The 15,422-nt window shown below is 37.6% G+C and overlaps 1 protein-coding gene across 1 annotated transcript in view; it reads right to left on the minus strand.

Moving 5' to 3' along the window:
- Window positions 1–15,422, minus strand: part of XRN2 (5'-3' exoribonuclease 2) — an 84,514-nt gene that overhangs the window by 16,357 nt on the left and 52,735 nt on the right. The window contains exons 23-27 of the mRNA XM_029917912.1: window positions 14,816–14,895; window positions 13,562–13,618; window positions 5,346–5,414; window positions 5,118–5,249; window positions 4,003–4,130 (exon numbers count right to left, since the gene is read on the minus strand). Of these exons, the coding sequence (XP_029773772.1) occupies window positions 4,003–4,130; window positions 5,118–5,249; window positions 5,346–5,414; window positions 13,562–13,618; window positions 14,816–14,895 (466 nt within the window). The remainder of the gene's footprint in view (window positions 1–4,002; window positions 4,131–5,117; window positions 5,250–5,345; window positions 5,415–13,561; window positions 13,619–14,815; window positions 14,896–15,422) is intronic.

Genomic DNA, 15,422 nt, shown 5'->3' on the forward strand with positions numbered 1-15,422 from the left:
TAATACTAAGGGTTGATGAGAATGTGAAGCAACTGGACATTCCCTGCACTGCTGAAGGAACGCAAACTGGTATAAACTGAATGTAATTTGGAAAACTTTTATGCACTAAATGTGAACATGCGCACAACCCTAACCTTGTAATTCTGGTACATACCTGGTACATACTAATCAGAGATGTTTACATTATGTGTGCTGAGAAACAAGATTTTCACAGCAGTGCTACTCCAGCAGCCCCAAATGAGAAACCAACCCAAACACAACCCCAACTGGAGAGGGAGATGGCGATGTAGTTAGTCACTGATGGCACAGTGTAAGCTATGAAATGACTGCAGCAACAATGTGGATAAATCTCAGAAAAAATATCGAACAAAAGAGGGCAAAAATTTTAAAGGGTTAATGGAGTAAGAGTCCCATTAAATAAAGTTAAAACAAACAATAGATGAAACAAATCTATGACACTTATGTCAGGATACTAATTACCTTTGATGGGTTAGAGTGGCACCTGGGAAAGGACATGATGGGGGGCAGGGCACGTCTGTAGACTGGTCCCTTTCTACTTTTTTTTTTCCCCCCAGAGAGAGACAGTGCATGCAGGGGAGGGGCAGAGGGTGGGAGGGAGAGAATCCCAAGCAGGCTCCATATTCCGTACAGCCCCACACAGGGCTGGATCTCACAACTGTGAGAACCTGAGCTGAAACAAAGAGGTGGGCACTCAACTAGCCAACCCCCCCAGGTGCTCCTCTACTTCTTGACCAGAGTAGTGATTACATGAGTGTGTTCATTTCATAAAAATTAATCAAACTGTACACTCGTGACTCAGAGCTTTATGTTACATTTTAAGAAGTATATGTGAAAATACATGTATGATAATCCAATTTTCAAAAATTACATGTATGAAGAATATAATGAAAGAAATTACTGCTTTAAAATTGCAGGATCATGGGATTATGGGTGTCTGTTTTATTACCTGCCACAATTTATTTAATTAACATGAACTATAGTTAAAATTCATTTAAAATGCCACTAAAAATATGGAGGAAAAAAACCAGCCTCTCCACCCTCATAACCTGTCCTCATTAATGCTCACAAAATTTTATACCAGTTATTCTAAGCTTAATATCACCAACTTTTTCCTGTGTACTTCAAGTTTCTTTTTTTTCTAAGCCCAAATTCCCCACTGTAGGCTCAATTTAAATTGCATATTCTTCCTGATTTTTTTCCATAAACTTTTTCATTCCTACCATTCAACATCCCCTTTGAAAAGATTTTAGAGTTCCAGGACTAATCTTCAAGTGGTTTAATGTTACAAGTCACCATACAGAGAGGGTCACTTGTTCCTTGCTCTAAGTCAATCCTTACTTTATAAAACATATTTCCTATTTTTTAATGATGTAATTAAAACAGTGACTAACTGGAATAGATCCAATTAAAGTCTGTAAGTATAAACAAATTACATCTAGTAAGAACTGTAACAGTGACAAATGAGGAGTTACTCAGAGAAATCAAAAAGGGAGAGGGGACCCCACTATTTGAAGTAAACTGAACAGATGTTGGTAAGAGGTCACTGTTTCTAAAGAAGGCAAACTAACAACTATAAATTTTCAGGCTCTGAAAGACATGAAATTCTCTGACTTCCATCTTTCTCTTACTGTTGGAGAAGGATCCTGCAGTCTGAAAGGGAACCTGAGAAGGAAGGACTCAGATATATACAAACTGCACACGGAGTGATTTTTCTGTGAAGGTATACTTGGTTTTTTACAGATTCTCGTGTGGGCCTAGGGATTCCCTAAATGATCTAGGCAATGTTTCCTAAAGTGTATACCACTGGTGATACACAAGGTCAAGTTCTGGGGGCCTGTGAACAAGCTTTTTATCTTCCCATTATGTATTTGACATATATTTGAAAAAAAAATACAACAAGCACATCAAATTCATAATGTCACATAGTATGATATAGTGTAATTAATATATCAATTTAAGTTAAAAGAAAAAAGACTTTAAAAGATTTGAAGTAAGTAGCTGTCTGGGTGGTAATCTGAATAGATTATGGTGGCAGCAAGCCCAGTGACTGGGCCTCGGGAAACGTGAAATGGAAGAAAGCTGCATAATGGAGAATACATGCTTTTACTTTTGCTACTCAAACCTCTTTCCAAATCTCTCAAAGGTTACTCGATGCCAACAACCTCAGAAATGCCACATACCCATCATCTTGAGAAATAACCTGCAGAGATTATACTTGGCTCTAGCATTCTGCATCTCAATATTTTTCCCCAATCTGGAAGCTGTGATACCATTATGGACAGAAGTACATGGTGAAGAGCCGTAAGAAAAAAGGAACTGGCAAGGAATGTGTCAATAAACAGCTGGCTTCAACGATAAGGTCAGGGGGTCCCTGGGTCAGTTAAGCATCCAACTTATGCTCACGTAATGAGCTCAAGGTTTATGAGTTCAGACCCCATCAAGCCCTGCACTGGTCTGGCAGCTTGGAGCCTTTGGACTCTGTTTCCCTCTGTCTCTGCCCCTTTCCTGTTCATGCATGAGCAAGCACACACACAATCTCTCAAAAATAAATAAACATATTAAAAAACCCAATAAGCTAGATGTGCTTTCACCATTTACAGGTAAAATTTCAGGGGCATAGATAGCTCTTTCAAACTGATGAGACTCTTGTATATGTGGCATGGTTTGACAGAATATACATGGAAACATACAGAAATGTTACTTGCTGAATCTTGAGGGGAAAGAAGCTAAGTAAATTACTGCACCAAGCATATCCCCACAGGTCCATTAAATTCTGTACCCCTTCTGTGTTTCATTAAATAGAATAAAACTGTCGAGCTCCATAGTTTTCATGGAGTCTAACAATGCTCCATTTAATGTCAAGCCACACACATGGCAAAAGCCACACAGAGAAAGAGAGACAGAGAGAATACACTGAATACAGAGGGCTCTGAGAGAGAATGAGACCTTCAGAACCCACTTCTTCATGGGTACTAGACTAGGAAAATCTGGGTGGGCTTTAGGTTTAAAAATATGGGTTTATTACTTATTTAACATACAAAGTGATTCGCACATATCATAAATACTTCCCAAGAATCTTCACATTAATCTGGTATTTCTTTGACAACTGCAAGTGTGATTAATTTTTTTTAATTAAAAAAATTTTTTTAATGTTTATTTTTGAAGAGAGAGACAGAACATGAGTGGGGGAGCAGCAGAGAGAGAGAGCAAGACACAGAATCCAAAACAGCTCTAGACTCTGAGCTGTCAGCACAGAGCCTGATGCAGGGCTTGAACTCATGAACCATGAGACCATGACCCAAGCAGAAGTTAGGATGCTTAACAGCCTGAGCCACCCAGATTCCCCTTTCTTAAACATTTTTTTAATGTTTGTTTATTTTTTAGAGAGACAGAGTACATGGGACAGTGGCAGAGAAACAGGGAGACAGAGAATCCCAAGCAGGCTCTGTCCACACTATCAGCGCAGAAACTGATTTGGGCTCTGACTCCTACGCTGTGATATCATGACCTGAGCTGGAACCAAGAGTTAGGTAGGTACCAAACCACTTAACTGACTGACCCACCTCGGCGCCCCTAAAGCTTTGGTTTAAAAAGATTATTAGAGCAGCCCCATCTATTTTTTATTAATTTAATATTCATGAAATATTTCAAGCATTCAGAAAGAAACTTAAATAAATGACACTTAGATTTAACAAATGTTAGCATCTTGCAACAGTCACATTCCCCTACTGCCGTGCTGCTTTGGTTGGGTAGCAACCGGACAACTAGGAATGACTTTACAAAGAAAATGGTTTTGAGAACCTGGCACATGACTTCTATTTTCTTGGTAAAGGAACATAGCCATGGAACTCAAAAATAACAATATGGAAATAGAGTCCACTATCTCTGCCCTGATAAATCTTTTTAGCAATGAGATTAGAAACCAACCTTTGTTGTAATATTTAATTTAGCACATAAAACAATCAATCAATAAAAACTTACTTGACATGAGTTTTGGAATCTGGGCTTGTCCTCTCAACAGTGGCCTATATAAGTTTCCCTGATAGGTCGCAGGTGGTGGTGCAGCATTGCCGTAAACACCAGCTCCTGAGCCCCTCGGCATAACATGGCTGTAAAGGACCCCACCAACCAGAAAACCAATTACAGATCTAGTCACCACATCATAGCTGATACATATTAAATAAATGCTAGTAGTGGTCTCTTTACTACTAAGTCTGATTAAGAGAACACAACCTAAAAGATTTAGTTAACAAAGTTCAAAAACAGATAGATAGTAATGGTGACAGAACATGTTCATTTGCCACACCAAGATTCTTAATTGGTAATTACTTAAGTATTTATTAATTACTTCATGCAAAAAGTGAGTCTACTTTTATTTTTGCATGATATTTAAGTTTTGTCCTTAAGGACCACGCTGTTGCTATCACTGTATATACTGCTACTCTATATCTTGCTATTTTCAGTTATATCAAACATTTCCCTACAGTTGTCATAGTCTACAAAATTACAGTATGTATACCTATAGAATACCATGATGACATCTCCTAGTTTACTAAACCATTCCTCTCATTTAGTATGATTAGCACTGATAACAATGCACTAGAGATTTGGGCATATAACTTTATGCTCTTCTAAAATTACTTTCTCAAGATAAATTCCAAGGAGTAGGAATTTGGATCAAAGAGTTATGGTACTGATCATGTATCATACTATGTACCTGTTATATATTACACATTACATATACTGTAATGTATTGGGTAACACTTTAAACAGATTCTGCTGAACATTAATTCAGCTAAAACTTTCTTGCAAGTAAAATGTTTTATTCCTTTGAAATAACTGTCAGAAAGACAGCAAAACCTCTTAAGGGAAAAAAAATAACAGAATTCTCAAGCAATATATATATAAAGCATAATACAAAAGCCAAAGACATGGAAGTGAATTTTTAAAAAATGAAGAAGAGCATAAAACCATCAAAGTCTTTAAAATATTTGCCAACTAGGCCTCTTATGTATTTGTGGCATAAATACTGGCCTAATGCTGGTGAATGATTCAGGAAAATCAAAATATACAAAGGACAGCAACCTACCACTCACCCCAAAGTCCTGAATGCAGCCTGATCCAGATGGACAGGCCGTCGGTCCCGATTGAAGCCAAGCTGGGGCTTCCACTGCCGCCCGTTGCTGGACTTTTCCCAGTCACTCGGTTTCAGTACTGGTGCTGGTTTTCTGACCATTTGAAAATACAATATTCATTTTGGGATAAATACTGTTCATACAAAATAAAACTAGACAGTTTATATTTAATAGCCACATCATTGTTACCTTGCTCCTGGAAGCATTACAGCTTTAAAAATGTAGTCTTCAGCAAACTGTGGGTCTTTAAAATTAATACTAGAAGAGACCAAAATACAATTTAAGGGATTTTATATTACCTCGGCTTAACTACTTTAAACTGAGGTACTTTTCATGTTTAAAAAGAGTAAATAAAATTCAAAAGTCTTCTCCAAAAATTATTCTAACCGATAGTTTCATCAAACAGCTAAATATCTCCTCCCCCAAACAAATTACTACTATACAGCCTTCACGTATATACTGCTACTCTATATCTTGCTATTTTCAGTTATATCAAACATTTCCCTACAGTTGTCATAGTCTACAAAATTACAGTATGTATACCTATAGAATACCATGATGACATCTCCTAGTTTACTAAACCATTCCTCTCATTTAGTATGATTAGCACTGATAACAATGCACTAGAGATTTGGGCAAAAAAGCCATGTTCTTGTTAACTGTGGGTGACTCTCGAGAAATACCAACAGGATACTGGAGACAGATGGAAGAGCTTTGCAACAACAAAAAAATTTAAAAACACCTTTCACCTTTCATTCTGTTTAGTACAGGGCAAAGACTTTCCCTCTAGCATCTTAGGCAAGATTAGCTTGTCGCAGAGAAAAGATGCAAATGCCACCAGAAATACTTGCAAACTCAGAAAGTAAACACAAATAATCTGTGGGGGGAAAACATTAAATTTCCCAGTTGGAACCCTGTATTGTGCTCTATTGGGATGTTTCTCTCTCATCAGGAATGGTCACAATTGGAAAACTACAGAGAGGCTTATTTTAGAAGTCTGTACACTTGGACTGTAAGTATAAGCTGGATCAAGCTTCCTTTCGGTGTGTCCCAAAGCCTGATAAGTACACAAGTTTTCCTTTTGACACAGCAGTTAAGACTCTGTATATGTACAAAGTTTATACCTAAGAATGGTCACAACATTAGTATACATGTTGAAAAACGAAAACCTAAGTGTATGAGTAATAGTGGAGTAAAGAAACTAAGGTTTTCCCCAAAAACGGAATCCTCAATTGACATTTCAAAAAATTTAGTAAGAGAATACCTACTGACATGGGGAAAATACATATACAACAGACTAGACACATAGTCCTCAAAAAATTATCAGTGATGTTCTCTGTATTATCATGGCCTTTCCTTCTCTGCGCTTTTTTAGTATTTCCAAAATTCCTCCACAACTGCAATCAGTTGAAAAAGGTTTTATTCAAAAAGGTTTTACTGAACTGGTTGATATTTTAGACAGCTAACTTTTTTCTCTTCAAATACTGCCACTTTATATTATTAGGGCCTATTTTCATTGCACTGGGATTTAATTGCATGTTTTAAGTACAGAAAAGCAACTTCATTTATAATAAAAATGCTGAGCTCAAGAGCAGCTGAACAATACTTCATTTGCCCAATCCATCCCTCTTACAGCTCACTCTTCACTGGCAACCGCCTTTATCTCAAATGTTCTCTACTGGGCAAGCTGGTGCAGGGCAGTGGTATAGGCTTAAGAAGGTGGCAGAGAAAATGGTAGTTAAGTATAGGGGTTCATTAGGGCCTTCTAGGTACAAAGTAAAGAGAGAAAATCGGTAATAAAGCAACACCTGCAACTAAAGTCTCTCAAAGCAAGTATCTTTGTGTCAGCGGGGCTTTTCAGCAGTTTACCAAATAAGCTTGAGGAGTTCCCACAGCACACATGGTCTCAGGGTAGTATTGGGGCACAAATGGTGGCCAGGGAGCAAGCTTGCCTCCTCTTCTGATAAAGGAAATATGAAATGTTTAATAACATTTCATAAGAAAAAAGTAGAAAGCAGCAGGTGCAGAAAAGATAGTAAGTCAAAGCATGTGTGTGCACATACCTTTCATACATGTCTTTGTGAGTGTGGGATCGAAACATGCGTGTATGGAGAAGAGGGAAGAGCATTCTTTCATCTGGGACCAAAGAAAACAATATCCAAGAGGCCTTGGCATAAGGTTGGACAGGACTGGTTACCGAATGGGAGAGGAAATAAATGTAACCAAGATGTGGAAAGGGGTCCCAGGACCAAGGAATAGCTCAGTTTAATTGAACAGCCTTCTCATGGGGATCTGAGAGAGAGGAAGAAAAGTAAGCTGTATGCAAGTGATCTGAGTGATTACATCCTCAATTCTCCCAAGGAAGATTCATAACTAGATCCATTCTAAAGAAGCAGGACACAAACCAACTGGTTACACGCAATGAATGCTTTAAGTTCTCAAGCCTTAACTCTGAGGTGGGACCTCAGTTGAGAAGAGCTAGACTGGAGCAAAAACGTTTGTGAACAGAAGAGCAGGGAGACAGTCTGGTCACACTGGGTTACTGTCAGCAAGAGGCTGTTCTGAACGCAATATGAAGCTGCTTCAGGCAGTCAGTGAGGGAGTAAATATAATCAAGGAAGCTCTTGGCAGCAATAAGAGAGCAGATGGAGAGAACCAAAAGAAGGTCTCCGACACAGTCTAGGCAAGGGACTTCAATGTGTGCTTAAGGTGGGAATGATGGGCAGGCAAAAGAAATGGCTGGAAGTGGAATGAAGACCATTCTGAGGTGAGGGCTTGAAATGAAGATCTGCAAGTCCTGTGCAGGAAGACTGGAAGCTAAGTGAAGGAAACAGCAAAGGTAAGGAGATAACCTCAGGGTCACAGGGATAATCTCTCCTGAAGGACAATGGTTACAGTCAGAGATTTAGTAAGACAGCTAAAACCAGTGTTTGAGAAGACAAATCAATTTATTTATGAAAGATGCACAGTTTACTGTATGTCAACTATTTCTCAAAACTGCTTTAAAAATTCCATCCTTGGGGAGCCTGGGTGATTCAGTCATTTAAGCATCTGACTCTTGATTTCAGCTCAGGTCATGATCTCGAGGTTCATGAGTTTGAGCCCCTCACTGGGCTCTGTGCTTGCTCCCTCTGTCTGCCCCTTCCCTGCTTGAACTCTCTCTCAAAATAAATAAATCCAAAATTAAAAAAAAATTATCCTTAATGCTCATGCTCTAAAAGGGAAAACATTTCCAAGGTAATAGGGAAAACATCTCCAACATCTCCCCTACTTCCTCTCAGAATCAAACTCCACAGAGTGATCTATATACTTACTAGGGAGGAAACAAACCATTAGGAGACAGAAAAGGCACATCTAAAAATAAGTTTGGAGGTCCCTATTGAAAGGATAGGGATAATCTTTGATCTCAAAGATTAAAGCATTCTTTTCCCTTGGACCTTTGAGAACAATTTGAAGACTTGTCTCCTAAAATCAATTAAGCTTTACTGGTTTTCATATTTTTTTTAGTAATTTGTTCCCAAAAATATATACTAAGAACCCTTACATTTTTAGAAGTTAAAGAACAAAAGAAGCTAAAACAACTCAACTGTACTTTTCCAACATAATAACATCAGCCACAACTTAAACATCTCCAAAAAGAGAACACATAAACGAGGCAGGAACTCATTAGGCAAAGTCCCAAAGGAAACTTTATTGAGATCCAAACTTTTAAAGTTCCTTCATTTTTTTCAGGTTTATTTATGTAAGTAATTAAAATTCTTATAGGCAGAGGAACTAAAAATAATAGAAATTATTTTATTAGAATAAAATATATAAATAAAAATAATAAAGAAAAGATACAGACTACTCTTTGAAAAATTTCTACCACCAGAAACAAAAGAGCTTAACTGAAGAGAGCATCAGGGGAAGGAAAGTATCACAGAGATAAGACAGAAGTACCTTCAGAGAGGAAATGAGTTAACAAAATAGCTGACAGATTAACAGACTGCCCATCTAAGGAAAGACAACTGTGTTTAGGTGTATACTGCTTCATCGAGCTTCATCTAATTCTGGACACAGGCGTCTTTTCCACCACTTATTCCAGATGGCACCGTACGGACGCATCCAGCGCAAATTTCTACCCACTACAGGAGTTCCACCCCAGGAGAAGCATAATGGACTCTTCTCTTGGTAAGGAACTTCCCTATTATTCCATTTCATATATTCACTTAATTGTCATCACAAACACACCAAGGACAAAATATAAAATTGTAAACCTAACCATGGCTGAAAACAACAAAACTGAGCAGTGCTTTTATCTGTATCACAAGTAGCACTTTAGATCCTATTAGAAGAAAATACTACAGCAAAGTCTCAACAGGAAAGGAAAGGAATGTACAACATCCTTTTCCAACTCAATTCACTTTAAGAATTACCCTTAGAAATGTTATTTTAAGTACTATTACTGTTTGAGAGCACTAGCACACTTCACAAAGACAGCAGAAAACTAAATATCAAGTTACATACACATTTTTACTCTACCTTTCCCTGATACCTTCTGTAATTAATACTAAATCAGCATTACCAATGCAAACTGTTCTTGTAGGGAAAACTTCATGATTCATATACTTGACATTTTAAGGCACTTAAAGAGTTTATAGGATTTAAGATGTCTTTTCTGACATTCTGTCAGAAGAGGCTAACGAGGCAGTGGAAGTTAAACCCTCCCAAGAGTTTTCACCATCAAGTCTGTGAAGGACTGTATGTACTCCACTTCCTCTAGGCTTCTGATTTCAAGTTACCTGCTTGCCAGCCATAAGCCTTAAAGACACTGCGGTAACAGTTACATTAAAAAATTCATATTGGGGGGCGGGGGGCGTGCCTGGGTGGCTCAGTCAGTTAAGTGTCCGACTTCGGCTCAGGTCATGATCTCACAGTCCATGGGTTCGAGCCCCGCGTAGGACTCTGTGCTGACAGCTCAGAGCCTGGAGCCAGCTTCAGATTCTGTGTCTCCCTCTCTCTCTGCCTCTCTCCCACTCATGTTCTGTTTCTGTCTCAATAATAAATAAACATAAAAAAAAATTTTTTTTAAATTCACATTTTTAAAAACCTCCTTGAAGAGATAAAACACTGTATCCCTTGCCTGATTTATCCAAAGGTGGATATAGAAAATTTGAGAAACAGTTCTCTGAAGAAAAAAGGGCTCCTAGACGTCTCTAGAAAACACTGGGCTTTGACACTATGAACAACTGGACTTCTATACAGGTTCAGAACTACCTGCTAGGTGCTATGAGAAAAGAAAAATACTGCTGATGAAAAGAACATATATGAAGATATATAAATTATAGATCACCTTGTAGAACAGAACAAAAGCTATGAAGGACAAGCTACAATGGAATGAGTATCCAAACAATGGAAGGACGGTACAGAGACCAGTGTGACAGTGTGATAGGGCTGGGAAGAGCATGAGTACAAGGAAGAGGGAGGTGTCTGTGAGGAACTGCAGGGATTCAGGCACAGAGCCATGGATCTGCCAAACCACGACAGACCTCAAAAAGCAAAGAAGTTTAATTCCACCGGCACTAGAGAGCAAAGATTTCTGAGGACTGGCAGTGCTTAAGAGAAGCCTTACAGCATATACCAATAGTCAGTGGGAAGGTGAAGTCACATAAATCAGCTGGGAAGTCACTATAGTAATTCAGGAGAAGAAACTATAAAATGAAAGGAAGGGGAAAAAAACTACAGAATAGTCCCATTGGGAAGAGCCACAGATTAAAAAAATACTTGGGGGGGAAATATTTCAGAACAGTGGTATAGATATAGGGATTCTTGTAGAACAAGAGGCTAAGCATATGGAATGTAACACAGAACTAGAGGCTCCTAAGTCTGGGCAACTGCTCAGGGACAGAAAAGGGAGATCAGCCAGGAGAACTGGTGACAGGCACTGGACAACGAAGTATGGAACACTGAGTCTGCGGCAATACAAAGGTGTGTGTGTGTGTGCGTGTGTGTGCGCGCACACACGTGTGCATGCGCGCTGTCTACTCCAGATGACAGAAAATTGTGCCACTGCTACAGGAAGATCACTTCTCTTTAATTTTAAAATCATATGAGGTTTTATATACTTATGAGGTTTTATATATTTAAAGTTAACAAATATTATCCTAAAAATATTATAGCTAAGCAAATTACAATGGTGAAAAGCAGGATAAGAAAAATTAAGGGAGACAGCTCAATCCTATTCAAAGTTAAGCTACTAGGGACAACTGGGTGGCTCCGTTGGTTAAGCGTCCGACTTCGGCTCAAGTCATGATCTCATAATTTGTGGGTTCGAGCCCCGCGTTGGGCTCTGGGCTGACAGCTAGAGCTGTCTTCAGATTCTGTGTCATCCTCTCTCTCTGACCCTCCCCTGCTCATTCTTTCTCTCTCAAAAATAAATAAAACATTAAAAAAAATACACTAAAAAAAGTTAAGCGACTAAAATACTGACTGATTTATGGGATCAGTTTTGGAAAAGAATAAAAGATCTCCTAGGTCACAACCAACTGTATTTTCTAAGGGTCCTTCTAGGAACATAAATACTTCAACAACCTCTCTCATATGCTTTCTTACTGCAGGTTAAGACCTATGTGATGGGAAGGACCTACCTACAATCTGGTTTTTCCAATGTGGAATTGAATACCAGATGCATGCAAACAGAGAAGGGAAAAAAATGCCAGGAGTCAAAATAGAAAGAAATAACTGCAATTGGCACAGAAGGCTGCATTTGTAGATTTTCAGTGACAGAGCAAACACAACACTGGGATGAACAAGGCACCAAGCAAACAAAAGAACATACAAAAATATGCAGTAAACTGGATCAACCTCATTACCCCTCAGAGGAAACACTGAAAATTACACCATAAAGTAAAAGTTAATGTGATCTTTCACAAATCTCTAAGAAATTAAATCAATTTTATTATGAAGTTATTTTCAACATGTACCTGAATATACACACCGAGGGATTTATCTTTATACATTTAATAATCTTGTGAACATAATGGATACCACATAATAATACCAAAGGCCCCTCAGGCTCAGAACCAACCAACAGTACCACCACCATACAAACAGAAGCTAAAGGATTTGTCAATTTTGTAATTCTTCCCTTAGACAGTCTCTCTATCCTAATTAGAAAGTTAAGTAGAGTTAACAACTTCTAGAGGGCTAGACAGAAAGGCCCTTGAAAACATGCAGAAAAATGGAGAAGCACAAGCAAGCATGTGACAATCTGAAGTTGGATCCGGTGGGATTAAATGAGCTGAAGTACCACTGCAAGGCAGAGACCTCAAGGGTTAACACAACACCCAAACTGGATCTGCCCAAACCAGATTATTTGTGATGGGCTCAAGAGCTTGGCTCGCAATTCTAACTCTACCCTTAACAGAAGAGCTCAAAGACAAAGAACTAGAAAAAATTATGTGTAAGGATAAATAAAACGTGTGTAAAGATAAATAAAAGCAACTAATCTAAAAAGATTTTCCAAATTCATGACAGTTTTCTTTATATAAAAGCCCTTCTAAAATTGCAGGTGCTATCTAAACCCATTAAGGATAGGAAAATGAACATGCTTGTACTTTATAATGATAAATCTAAGTAAAATCTAAAATGCTTTCCAAGAATCTGAGAAACAGTATGAGTGGGAAAGTCTTCCCACACAGGCTTTTACGAAATCCTTGAATTACTAAGATGTGTTTGCCTTATCTTGCCTGAAGACTGCAGAAAATGGTAACAAAAATCCTGTCTGTCAACCTTAGTAATTACATACAATAATTAAGCAAATAGTAAGTTTGTTGGTTTTTAATTCTAAACAATCATATTACAGTTTACACACAGAAAATACTGTTATCATGCAAGAAATGAAATATGAGTAAGCTTTCCAGGTAGCAGAAATTAGCCTTTTAAATTTAATAATAATTGGTAGTAAAAATTCCCATAAATTCATTCTATCTCAAATAAAGGATGTAATAGTTTTGTTTTTAAACTCTGCAGAGCCACAAATGTAAATATAAATAAAATAATCTAGTATAACACAAGGAAACTGTGTGGGCCTCTGGGGTGTATAGGTCTGTTTGCTCCTACATAGCAAACTACTCTTAGAAACTCCTACTTTCTACCTCCCACTTTCTAATCCGGGAAGAATTAGAGGTTGTCAGGGGAAACCAGAAAGCCAGGAAGCAAGCTTGTTAAATCAGTAACTTTAACAATATACATAATTTAAAGTCAAGAGGCTCTGTTCCAAGGTCTGCAACACAGGGACTCTCCAATCTCAAAGCATTGGCAGAATAATAGCTGCCATTTCCTTGTGATTCAGAGGTCTTTTTAGACTTATTTCCAAGTTACAGAGCTGTGTTTTGGCCAAATAACATGAACTTTGGAAGGCTTACCTGATTGCAGTGTTCTGTGTCAGATCTCGTAACATGGGGACAGGAGAACATACTATTCTAAAGACAAGGAAAATGGTTAAGTTGTAACCTTTTGAATATGTGAAAGATGTTACTTTAGGAAAGAGAACTTATTAAAATGTACCCAAAAAAGCAATATAAACCAAATATATCTTTTAAAAGGACCCCGTCTTCCTTGTTTGTAAATCTCAACAGAGAACTATTTTCTGCAAAAAAAAAAAAAAAAAATCCTATCAGAATTTGTAAAGGATACAAACAAATCAAGGGGGGGGGGGGGGGGGGGGCAGGGGAACAGGTAATTTATAAATGAGGAAAACCAAATGGTTAATAAATATACTATATGGCATTCAATTTCATTAGTAATCAGAGAAAGGTAACTATAAGGCGCCAATAGGCGTCCACGTCCACTAAACTGACAAAAATTAAGGTCATTACAATTTCAAAGGTTTGCAAGAATGCAGAGGAACATCTCTCACAAACTGCCATTGAGATTATAAAATAGTGTAATCACTTTGGAAAACCATCCATTATCTTGAAAAGAAGATACACATACTCTGTGAGCAAGAATTCCCAAACTCTGATCTCAGAACCTCTTTAAAACATTCCTAAAAATCAAGGACCTCAAAGAGCTTTTGCTTACTTTGGTTATGTCTATCAATATTTACCTTTTAAAAATTAAAACTAAGAAATTTCTAAAATACTAAAGATATCAGTAATAAACCTATAACATAAATAACATGTTTAATGAAAAACTGTATTTTACAAAGCAAAAAAAATAATGAGAAGTGTCACTGTCTTACATTTTTGAAAATTTCTTTAATATCTGGTTTAATATCTATCTTAACAGGTGGATTCTCTTATCTGCTTCTCATTCAATCTCTTGAGATATCTATCACACTACATTCAGCTCCTGGAAAACTCCACTGTACACTCAAGAGAGAAAGAAAGAGAATGAGAAAAGCAAATTATCATAGCATCTTAGTATTATCATAAAAATACTTTGACCTCATAGATCTCCTGAAAGGGCTTTAGGAACCCCCAGGGCTCCCTGCACACAGTAACACAGCTACTAGGTTGAAGAGCTGGGCTCTCACTCCAAGTCTTTTTTTAGTCCACCAGCTTTTCCTTTGTTTTGTTTTCTCACTAATACTAGAAAATAAAATATGTAGGCAACAAGAACAGAATGCTAACTTAACTTCTTCCCAGTCACCCCAATTTATACAAATGAATGCTTACTGATCTGGAAGAACAGCTTCTTCATCCAAAGAAAACTTTCCTTGAATTCCATGACATAGTTCAGGTGGTACATCCACTGGCTATGGAAAAATACATTCTTGATCATATACCCAAAAGAATGGAAAGCAAGGACTCACACACATACTTGTACACCAATGTTCACAGTAGCATTAAAAGCCAGGAGGAGGAAACAACCCAAGTTCCCATCAACAGATGAATGGATAAACAAAATGTAATATAGACACACAATGGCCATTAAAGGAATGAAATTCTGACACCTGTGACAACATGGATAAACCTTGAAAACATCAAGCTAAGTAAAGTAAGTCAGATACAAGAGAACAAATACTGCATGATTCCATTTATATGAGCTACCAAGAACAGGTAAATCCATAGAGACAGAAAGTAGAATAGAAATTACCAGAAGTAAGACAAGAGAATGGAGATGTATCATTTAATACTGCTTAATGAATACCCAGTTCTGGAAGTGGACAGTGGTAATAGCTGCACAACACTGTGCACAGACTTAATGTCCCCAAATTACACACTTTTCAAATGGTTTTTAAAAGTTAAAATGGTACACTTGTTTCTATTTAATCAAAAATTT

This window comes from Suricata suricatta, chromosome 12 (genome assembly GCF_006229205.1).
Source record: "Suricata suricatta isolate VVHF042 chromosome 12, meerkat_22Aug2017_6uvM2_HiC, whole genome shotgun sequence".
Taxonomy (NCBI): Eukaryota; Metazoa; Chordata; class Mammalia; order Carnivora; family Herpestidae; genus Suricata; species Suricata suricatta.